The following is an 11837-nucleotide window of genomic DNA, read 5'->3' on the forward strand; positions in this document are numbered from 1 at the left end:
TTAAAACACAAGGGTGTCCAAATGCTGGAGAAGATGACCAGAGAGCCTGTAGGATCTCCATCCTTGAGTATATTCAGAACTCAACTGGACAAGGTCCAGGGCAACCTGATCTAATTGCACCTGCTGCAGAGCAGAGGACTGATCTCAGGACTTCCCTTCCACGGTCAGTTTGCACAATTCTGATGTTATGATGCTACACAGGATACTGGGAGTATGTTTTCTGCTCACTCACTGCACACCAGCCATTGACTGGACCCACCAGGAATTCAAACTGTTCGGAAGAGAAGCATTGCACGATAATGGCATCTCTTGTGGTGAGAGAAAGGAGCTGGGGCAGGTTTTTAGGGCTTACTGGATGTGTTCTGATCGTTGAACACTGGGGATGTACTGTGAAAGATCTGTCAGTGCACTCAGTTAATCTCATTTCCCAAATTTGAAAGAAAACTTGAAGAGATCCTTAATAGATTTCAGTTCTTATCATGACTGGAGGCCACAGGAAGCACCAGAAGGACCAAAAAAGTCTTGAACTTGTAATAACTAAGGTGATCACCACAAGCTCTGTTTGCAGTACCACTTCTGTACCTTGGATTAGTGGGTTTCCAGTGGCCGTCCAGAACCTTCTGGGCTCAAAATTAGAGATCTAAGTGTGAGAAAATTTTGAAAAGCAATTTTCTTAGCAGTTTGCTACACTTTAAAAAAAAATACATAAAGTTTAAAAACCATTCCCTTTGACAAAGAAAGTGGTTGCTTCATCTTTTCAGTGAGAGGTTAATTAATTCCACTTTCCAGATCTTCTTGTACTCCCCCAGTAATGCAATTTGCATTGAAAACCCCACTTCTGAAGTCTATGCTGGATTTGAACAGCTGGTTTTCACAGTAACTAAGCTGAGACTTAATTTCTTTCACATTTGAGGTTTTCCAGGAATTATGTTAGTATCCTGGATTATACCTTCTTCCAAACAAGGTCCCTGACTTACCTGGCAAGTACCTAGCACAGCAAGACAAAGTTACTAACGTTACAGAATTTGAGTATATCGTGTTGCATCCTGCTTGAAATTTAAATGTTAGCATATGACTCAAACACAGCAACATCTGGTAGTAGCCAAGGACAAAAAAATGAAGCCTTTTTCATTGAGGTCCAGGAAAACACCACAGTGGGAAGAAGTCTTGGTGCCTTCCTTGCATTATCTGCCCTTTCCAGAGCAGACTGGTTCACTGAGCAGGGCAAACCTAAGCCTGGCACCACAAGAGTTTTGAAGTTATTTGACTTCCAGCTTCATTTCAGAGGTGTGGAAGGCTCACCAGAAGACACCAAGGCAGAATTACATGGATAGAAAAGGCATCCACCACTAATTTTTGCTGTGATCATGAAACAAGGGTAGCAAAACGCCCATCCCAGGACCAGATTAGAACCTTAGTTACAAATGCAGCTGACCAGAGGGTGGGAGTTGACTGAAAGCAAGACACATTTCTACCTCAACCCACTCCTCCTGGGCTGATTCAGTCCCTGTTTAGAACACCAGCCCTCCTGAGAAATAAAAAGGGCACGAGGTGAGCCAGTCTGACTCCCAGCAGCCACCAGTGACAGCTACCGTGGGTAAGCTGAGTAAATACACATTTCACTTTTACTGCTTAGAGTCTGACAATTTGCAGCCTCCTTCTGTAATCACAGAGCAGCTCAGAGCACAGTTCAGCACCAGTGCAGCTCTTGAGCTGTGAGGCTCAGGTTACTCCGTGGAGTCTCAGGTAATAACAAATCACAGCAGCTTTACTGGGGCCCTCCTGTGGGCCCTTCATAAAGGAAGACCCCGATTCTTTCATGTTTTTAATGTTAGCAGCAAATTTCTCTCCCTTTTACAAGTACAGTGTACATGGGACCATTGGTGTCTCTGAGTGACTTTCTGCTCTTTATTCCTCAGCACGTGGATTTATACATTAACAGATTTCTAAATTTCAGTTGGAGTCACCAACATGCTCTTTATTTTTTACAGGACAATAAAATTGCTTGCCAGGGGTTTCTGACTTAAAATTCTACACAGCGAATTGATGTAGGCCTCTTGATCCTTCTTACCACATTTTTGCCAAGCTAGAGTATAAAATATCTGCTCTACTAATTGCACCCAGGGATTCACATCCAATATCCAGATAGACTCCTAAAGCTGACTCTGTTTTCCCTTTGATCTTTCCTGGTCTGTTGCTTGAAAGAATACAGACAGGTGATGGAAAATGCTGGAGTTATTGCAAGAACTGCTTAAAGGCCAATTAACTCCAAAAAGCCCCAAAATGAACAAGAAGCCAAAATGGAACTAAACCCACAACAGCTGGCGGCCATCAAGGCCATTTTCCCAGAAGGCAGAAGACTGTTACTAATAGGATGGAAGTACAGAATTTACTGAGACCAACTGTAACTGCTGATAACGTGTATTGAGAAGTGCCTCATGGCTCACATTTTCTGCAGAGCAAGACTGAGGATGGACAGCAATTTTAACTTTTAGTGGGGGGAAAAAAGAAGTGGGAAATGAAACATACTCCCAGCAATTAGTACCAGGAGCTGGTTTTACCCTTATGATATTTTCATCACATTTAAAAATAACATTCAAATGTTTCTATCCATTGAAATAGGTTTTTGTCCTCAGAGTTTAATCAACACAGTAAAGCCCATTAGGAAGTGCCCGCCGAGATTCTCTTACACTTAAAATTATTTCAATTACTGCAGAAACTGGATGCTGGAGCCCCCCAACAGATGATTAAATAAAGTTGTATGTTCTGTTCTCCCTTTACAAGAGCAGAGGTTTTGAGATGTTTCAATCACATTATATAAACCTGCATTCCTCCACTAACACAAAACATTCACTCTTGCCACACGAGACAAATACTTCTTGTGCTGCTCCCAGCCAATGATTTTAACTCCCAAATCCAGAATAAACAGAACCTCTTCAGAGCTGGGAACATGTTTGTGTGGAAGGAGCACAACCCACTACAGTACAGTGACACCACCACCAAATTAAACCATGGCTCATACTCCACAGGCAGTTGAATCCCGAGGGATTCTTTGACATGGTCCTGCAAGAATGATCAGTATCAAAAGTTGGGAGACACTGAAAAGTGAGGACTTTTTTACACTATCACCAAATAATATATATGGAGAGGTAGAAAATATATTTTTATTCAGTGATGATTCATTTGCAGCTCGCTCATAAAAGCCAAGAAGTGAGGGACCCCAAGAGCCAGGAAGGACTGTTCAAAAGCCCAAGTTATTATGCCTTTATTATTTATTATCTGATTTAAATTATACAGATGAAGCAACAGTGCTAAATAGAACAATTCATCATCTTGCCTGGGTGTTTGTTATAAATGTGGTTCTTTCAGTGCCTTGGTGATGGTCTTCCAGAGGATGGCTGAGGCTGCCTGTACTTTGAGAGGACAGTGATATAATCATGAAAGGTGTAAGTGTGATATTCGTGGTGCTGCAGGTTCTTGTAGGTGGAATTGTCAAACTCCTCTTGAGCAGGTGCTGTGGTCTCTGTGAAAACAAACAGTAACTGGTGACTATGAGGATGCTACACCAGAGGACAATGTTTTTAAGCACTGAGTCAGCCTTCATAAACTGTCAGATCCCTCATCCAGTCAACATTTGAAAGAGAAAAGTCAGCAACTACAACAAAAGGAGAAGTTTCCGAAGCCCAGCTGGTGCCTTGTCTGGTCCTGAAGCAGCGCATTACTGTGCAGTGGGGAACAGGGATCAGTACAAGGCATCTCATACAGTGCAGGTTTTAAACCCAAACTACCACCTAATGCTGGGGGTGCACAGGGCAGAACATTCCATTTATCTTTGCAAGACATATGTCTGCATTTCCTGGCTTTCTCATAGCTGCCTTGGTTTTCATTCCAGCCAGAACAGTAGGTGACATTCTTAGCAAACCAGGAGGGGCAAAGGAGCAGTACAAATGATGTATCATCCTGTCAGACCATGAGATACAGCTATTAGAGCTACTTTACAGATTGAATTTTTGCCATGGGGAGAAGTGATGGAATTAGCAAGATCCCCACAATTTAATTTCAAATGTGGTGATACCAAGCAGTAATATATCAAGAGGCTTTGATGCAAATTTCTTTTTTTTGTAAATATAATCTTCTAAACTTTGTATTAGCTCTACTCCAAAAAGAATAACCCAATAAAGTTATTTAGAACTCTTTACTTCATGTTAAAGCCAACATTAATTCTTATGCTTTTAGAATATTATGCAAACCTAGGCAGTGTAATTTACATAAAAGGTTCCCATTACAGGCTGATTTTACAACAAAGGAAATGGCAAGAAATAAAACTTTACTCCTAATATTAATTTATTCTTGTATACCCAGAGTTTTAACAATAGAAGAAGACACACAATGTAGTGAAAAGCTTTGTCATATAAGTTTGTATGTGGTGGTTCAGGTTAGACTGTATTAAGCCCTTTTTGTAATAGGTGCACCTACAATAAAAACACAAGAACTGCAACACCAGGATTTCCCTTTACTTATGACATAATGACTGCAGTGTGAAGCTATCAGATTAAGAGAAATATCCGTAGCATTTAGCAAGGCTTCCTTATAAACCTCAAGGTAGTAAGTCATGGTTTCAGCAAAACAGGACAGGAAATATCCCTGTGCCTACTGCTCCGTTCCTCCTGACACAGCTCATAGGAGACAACACTACAGAAAGAAGAGCCAGATGATGCTCTTTGCTCCCAAGAGCCCCAAGAACAGCCAAGTGGAGGCAAGAGTACACTCAACCTGCAAGAGACAGTTGTTTCAAATTTGGAGACAGATGTGCAAGAAGGAAAGCAGATGGAGACTCATTTTTCCTGCCCAAATACACTGCACTTGGCTTCTCGAAGGAAAAATTTATTCCTGACTTCATCCTGCCCACCGTTCATCCTTCATCTCTGCTTTGTCTCTTAAAGAGCAAGCACTTCATGGGATGTTCTTCCAAAATGAATCACAGGCCTATTTCTGAGTTAGCAGCTACAACTTTGCTCCTCACTCAGCAGTTCAAGTCAGCAGGTTTTGCTGACTGCTCTACAAAGGGATGATATCACCTGAACATCCAGGTTTGTACTGAGAAAAATTCCTTTTACATCTTCTGTGTGGCTGCTGCAGAGTTTGCAGACAAAAGGGCACGGGGCAGGACAGAAGTAGGAATTACAGGTGGTACAGGCAGCTCTGAATGTCAAACAAGGAAAAGCAGTGGCTGTTCTCAAAGAAGGAAGAGAGAACAAGATACATCTGGAGATACCAGACAAAAATAATGTTTGAGCATCTAGAACTCCACTGTGGATGAATGGTGAGAAAAGCATCATCTGTAGATAAAAAAATAGCCCATCCCAAATTTTTCTTATTTTTTAAAGAAAGCTTATGCTGTTGACTGCAAGAAGAAACAAGCAAATCAAAATTATCACTTGCAAACAGTGGTGCATTTTGTTATTTGAAGTGCAGAATCATTTAGGATGGAAAAGACCTCCAAGATCATCGAGTCCACCCTTGGCTGATCACCACCTTGTCAAGTGGACCACAGCACAGAGTGCCACTTCCAGTCATTTGAGTTGCCATCAGGGAAGAAGGCAAGGAAACCGACGAAATTATGAGCCAACCAACCCCTCAAACAGAAGGCAGGTCTTTTACTCAGCACCATCTCCTGGAAGCTGACATACTAATGCAACTGTTTTGTCACTTAACCTGGTCAGACACTTCAGAGTCACAGAATGGTTGAGGTTGGAAGACACCTCGTAGGTCAGCTGGTCCAACCCCAAATGATCAGGCAGGGTCAGCTCAGGCAGGGTCAGCTACAGCAGGAGGCCCAGGACCCTGTCCAGACAGCTTTTGAGTGTCTCCAAGGATGGAGACCCCACCACCTCTCTGTGCAACCTGTGCAGTGCTCCATCACTCACAGTAAAAAAAAAGAGTTCACTGATGTTGAGGCAAAACCCTGTGTTTCAGTTTGTACCCACGGCTTCTTGTCCCATCACTGTGTACCACTAAAAAGCATTACCTCTGTCTTCTCTGCACTCTCCTTCTGTTTATTTCCACACATTGATGATGTTCTGTCTGAACCTTCTCTTTTCTGGGCTGAACAGTCCCAGCTCTCTCAGCCTTTCTTCACAGGATACTCCAGTCCCTCCATCATTTCAGTGGCACTTTGCTGGACGCTGTCCAGCAGCCCCACATCTCCCTTGCACTGGGGAGCCCCAAACTGAACACTGCACCCTGGGTGCACCTCACCAGGAGAGGAACTGCAGCTCCCTCAGCCTGCTCCTCCCAAGTAACCCTCAGTGGCCTTTGCTTCGAGGGCACATTGCTGGCTCATGTTCCATTTGCTGTTCCCTTGGCCCCCAGGGCCTTTCCTGAAGGATGATATCCAAGCATGCTGCTTTTACTTCCAAGCAGACAAATTCTTTAATTCAGAGTAGCAACGCGAAGAGGGGTCTCAAGAATGGCAGATTTATACTGCCTAAGATGAAAGGCAGAATCATGACAGATCAGGCCAGAGGGACATCTGCTACCGAGATACACAAAATGAGATCAGCAGGCAATTAAGAGGATGGCAGTAAATAAGAAGGGGAAGTCAGATAGGGAAGCACAGCCAAGGAGATGATTACATGATGCATGATGGTCTTCCCTGAAAACACCACTGTCTCCTCCACAGCTCACTACAAAACTGACTCACTACTTCCACACGAGTTACTTGCAACCTTCCAGTCTCAGAATCAACACCACCTGTTTCTGGCATTGCACTATGAATTCTCAAAGTCTACTGAAATCTGAAACACTGATAGACTCAAAAAAACCCATCAAAAACCCAAAAAATCCAAATCAAAACCAGAAAGAGAGCAGGGTTTAAGCAACAATGAGATGGCATCAAATTTGACTCATGAGAATGGCAGCTACCAAATCCTTCCGAGAAAAGAGAAGAATGAAAACAAGTGTTGTCATATAAAACCCATGATTTTGCTCACAGTGGAAGCAATCTTGTTTCCATTTTATAAGTAACTGCTTTATGAAACTATAAATACAGAGAAATGAAACCGCTTCCTTTCACAGCATAGCTGGAGACTGAGTATTACTGACAGCTTAGAACAATTAGCAACGAACAACAATTTATCTTCCAGAGAGTCACTGCCACTCTGTCAGCTTTAGTACAAAGATCAGAGAAGATGTGGAAACCCTTTAAAAAAGTCAAACCCTAGCCCAGATGAATCAATAAAGTTCAAACAATTTAGAGTTGTACCCTCTATCGTGCTGCTTTCTCCAGCCTGGACTCCTGCTTCCTGCGTGGTCTCCTCCTTTGCCGTGGTGCCCATCACCAACGCTGTGCTTCCAGAAGTCTCTTCCACTTTAGGAGCAGTAACTTCTTTTGCTTCCAACTCCTGTGCCTCCTTCACCTTTTCCTTCTCTCCTCTGGATACCAGTTTTTGCTTTTTGTCTTCCTGAGTCACTGCTGAGGCTTTCAGTTGAATAGCTGCTACCTGCGTTCCAATGGCCTTTTCCTCCACAGGATCAGATTTACGAGTGACATTGGTCAGATCCAGACTTTTCACCACGTGTGGTTGTAAGACTGACTTCTGCTCTTTTGGAGTGGATTTTACTTTGGGGTCTCTTGCTTTGGATTTTGATGTTTCCTGGCTGACTGATGTTTTAGAGAATTTGACCTGCTTTACAGGAGACACATTAATTTCTGGTTTGCGTGGCAGCTTCTTAATTCCATATTCTTTGAGGGATTTCTGGGACAATTTCTCTTTTGCCAGCATTGATGCCTTTACTGCTATGTTCTCAGAAAAGATGGGATCTCGCCTGGGAAACTCAACTTTAGTTTTAATGGGAACTTCTGAATCATCAATATTTTCATCTTCAGAATCTGAGCTAGAATCTGACTCTGAGCTGGATGAAGATGAAGTTTGTTCCTCAACTAACTCTTTCCTAAGGCCTCCTCCTCTTGCAGGTGTAGTGAGGTTTTCCTCCTCATGGGAGGAAACAACTCCTCGCTGAGGAAATGCAACCACAGTTTTTCTTGACATGGACATCCTCGTGTCTTCAGCAGGTTTTGCAGCTTCCTTGAGGCTGGTACTAGATATGCTCTCCCCTTTGTCTGCAGACAGCAGGAGAGAGCTAGAAGACAACATTTTACGAAATTCAACTGGTGCCTTCCTGGCAAGCAGCTTGGTGCTTCCCTGTGGTGCCACTACATCTAGGAAACGGCATAAAGAGGATTATCATCATTGTATCTGACATTGCTGTTACTGATCTCAAAGTCACACAGTTTTAACTTTCAGAGATAATCTGGTACAAAAATACATTGAAGGAATTATAATGCTAAACACAGGCATTGCAAGCAATAAGTTTTAAGACTTTTTAAGTTAAAGGAACTGGAGTTCTAGTAGCATGTAACAGTTTTTGCTGCTGCAATGCCAAAACTCAAGAGATAAATCCTTACATTCCTCGCTTTGCCAGACTCCTCCAAGAGCTGGTTTTCCCTGTGCTTCAACTCTGCATCACTGGAAACGGTTTGCAGACACTTCCCTATCTCAGGTGAGCATTAGGATGGCTCGTTAGCCAAGCTCTTCAAATGCTGCTGCAGAGACAATGCTTGTCTGTGAACAAGCCAGCGAAGCAGACAAAGTAAAGAGACACAGCCACAGCTGCTTGCAAGAGTTATCCTGGAAGCAGAAGGGAGGGATGACTCCCAAAAGGCAAAGCAGCGGAGTAAGAGATACCTGAGGCCATCCATGAAGGTATTACTTGTTCATTTGCCCAGTGGCCTCTGCCAGCTGAGGTGTGCCCCCACAGCCCAACACTATTTCCCCAAGACCTCATCTCCCACAGTCTTCACTTCCTATTTCTGGTTTGAGACCTCTTTGTTAAAGAAGTCTTAGAAGATCTCCTGATGCTTCATGTTTGTTTCTTTCTCTGTTTTTTCTCCTCGTGGATACCTGCATTAAGCTAAACTCTCCAGACAAGGAACGAACAGTTGAAGGAGAAGGTAGCAATTTTCAGGTCCTTTCAGAGAGTACATAATACCCCGTGGATGCTTATTATCATCCTCAAGAGGCTGAGCAACAGCAAATACTGTTGTGGTTAGAAAAAAACAGGAGGTCAAGGATGGGGAGCACATTAAGAAGATTTACCATGGCTGAAACTGGCTATAGCAAAGCCAACTCCATTACAAATTGCACCACTTCCAACCAGCAGCAAAATTCACCAGATTTCCAGCCCATTATGCAGATTTATCTGCAGAATTTGGAAATCCAGACCTACTTTGTAAGACTATAAACTAAATGCAGTTTTCCCCTCACTAGTCTTTTACAGTAATACCCTGTATGATGAAAACACCACAGAAGAGACAAGCACATGAAAATAAAAGCAAAGTACTTTAGAAAGAAATGCAGAGTTTTTATCATAACAAAATACAATGAAAAGAAGTATTGAGTTTACAGGTAGTATTTTGAGTAATTTCAAGCACATACTTCTCTCTGCCAGATGGAAGGTGCAGGATGGGAAGGAAGGGCAGGGGAAGGCAGGAGGATGGGCAGACACCTTTGGAAGAGGTCTGACTCCCTGACCCAGCCACACAGCAGCCTGGAGAGACTAACACACGAGGAAGCATCACTCAGGATGGAAGAGTTCTTCAGAGAAGCATAAAGGAGGTCAAACTAACACAAGAATGGCCAAAGGGAGGACAGGCAAGGGAAAGCTGAGCAAAACCTGAAGAAGTATTAATGCTACGACACCCTAAGAAACCAAGAAAGCAAGTAAAATTCAACTTGACCATTAGTTACTGGAATAGTACTTTAAACAGTTAAGTTTGGATAAGTGGAAAAGACAGACTTTATGATTAAAAGCTGAAACACCCAATATGACCGATACACTTTAATTAGGGTATTTCAAACTTTGCACCAGCTAATCTGTACCTGCATCACTTTGCTCAAAGAACACCACATCCGTATCAGTCACAGGAATATCATTCCCAGATGTGTTCTCCCTGATGCTTGGAACATCAGCATCATTCCCAGAATGTGTTTAAAACCTGTTCACACTCAGGTGACAGGCAGAAATTACAGGTCTATTTCCCATCACTGACTCTGTATGTAAACATGACTATTTTATCAAAGCAAGGAAAATTGCACATCCTGTTCCAGCCAGAATCTGGCAAAGGCAGCTGCATCCTATACATCTTAATTAACCTGGAGTGTTTGCAGGGGAAGCAGCTGGCTGGGAGAGCTGGCCTAAGAGGTCTCCTGACACAAATCAGAGCTGCAGGACAGTGAATCCAGAAACTGATACTAAAGTACATCTCAAATATACTTAACGCAAAAAAATAAATTGTAATAAAAAGCAATTTGCTGTTCAATTAATCTATGCAGTGAAGGCTTTCTTAATGGAACAGCCAGGCTTTTATTTGCTTTGGCATTTAGGAAGGTGGCAGAAGTCTGCATTCAACTACACTTTCAGTGATCTTTTCAACAGCAGTCAACAAGTCTGATCACTCCTACATGTGGCTCCATGGTGCTTTCCTGTTCCAGCACCTGGATCTCTAATTTGGGACAGGAAACCTCACTGAACCACTGAGCCTCCATTTATACAAACAAGGCATCAGTGTTTGAAATCTGTATTCCTGCTCTGACTTTGGTCAGGGACAAAACGGTTTCAAATGCTCCTCAATGTGGGATGGAGGGCAGCACCCAAAACAAGGTTCAGGCTTGCAAACCTCTGGGGCAAGAAGCATTATAACCAAATTTAACCCAGGAAGGACATGGCAGCTTCTTACACTGTTGTCTGGAGCTGCTATTTGGGATATTTGGACCTTGGAAGTCTTTCTCTAAATCTTTCTAATTTTTAATCCTGGTAACACAAACATTTTGAAGGACAAGGGCAATCATCTAAAGTTAAAAACTAGGTTTTACACCTCCTAAAAACACTTCCAGGGATGGGGCATCCACAGCTTCTCCGGGCAAGCTGTGCCAGGGCCTCACCACCCTCACAGTAAACAATTTTTTCCTGCTATCTAATCTAACCCTATTTTCTTTCAGTTTTAAGCCATTCCCCTTCGTACACACTGAACAGTCTGACACCGTCCCATCCAGCCTGGCCTTGAGTATTAAAAGTGAAGGTAAACAGGGAAGAAGTGACAAGCTTATAAATATGCAACTACATACGTGTGTGTCTATGTATATGGCCTATAAATATATTCCACGCAGCCAGGCCTTTACTTTTACTTTTATTACTACACGGCACATTTTACCAGAAACCCTCGTTTACATGGCGATGACCTTTCAGTCCTTGGTTTTTCCCAGCTTATGCAGCGCCTCTTCCGAGGCGTGACCCTCCTCCAGCTTTCCTCACCCCTTCCTTTTATTGACACCCCGATACCTCTCACTATCTAACCACCCTCTTACTCTTTGGCGGCGCCGTCCCGGTGCCCACCGGCTTCGTGCAGAGCCCCCGCGCCTCCAGCACCAACACCTGCAGGGTACAACGTAACACGAGTTAAGAAAGCGGGAGGGAATGCCGACAGCTGAGGGAGTTAAGGGGTACGGGAATCGCCCCGAGCAGCCCCTTTACCTCGCGGGTCACGCCCCACCCGCCGCCCCTCAGCAGCGCCGCCGCCGCCGCCGCCGCCATCTTGCCCGGAGCCCTCACGGCGCCCCCGGTGGGCGGTGCCGGCGCGGGGCGGTGTCAGCGCGGGGCGGTGTCGGGGCGGTGTCAGCGCGGGGCGGTGCCAGCGCGGTGCCGGCGCGGGGCGGTGTCGGTGTCAGCGCGGGGCGGTGCCAGCGCGGTGTCAGCGCGGGGGCGGTGTCAGCGCGGGG

At 44.0% G+C, this 11837-nt stretch overlaps 1 protein-coding gene across 1 annotated transcript; it reads right to left on the reverse strand.

Moving 5' to 3' along the window:
• Positions 1–3235: 3235 nt before the first annotated feature.
• NDUFV3 (NADH:ubiquinone oxidoreductase subunit V3) lies at positions 3236–11689 on the reverse strand. The gene is made up of 4 exons (XM_039552992.1): positions 11593–11689; positions 11427–11493; positions 7265–8221; positions 3236–3523 (listed from the first exon to the last, which is right to left on the reverse strand). Exons 1-4 carry the CDS (start codon positions 11650–11652, stop codon positions 3366–3368), a joined length of 1242 nt encoding a protein of 413 aa, XP_039408926.1. The 5' UTR covers positions 11653–11689; the 3' UTR covers positions 3236–3365.
• Between the last annotated feature and the right edge of the window lie 148 nt (positions 11690–11837).

This window comes from Corvus cornix, chromosome 1, assembly GCF_000738735.6.
Source record: "Corvus cornix cornix isolate S_Up_H32 chromosome 1, ASM73873v5, whole genome shotgun sequence".
In the NCBI taxonomy this organism is placed as follows: domain Eukaryota; kingdom Metazoa; phylum Chordata; class Aves; order Passeriformes; family Corvidae; genus Corvus; species Corvus cornix.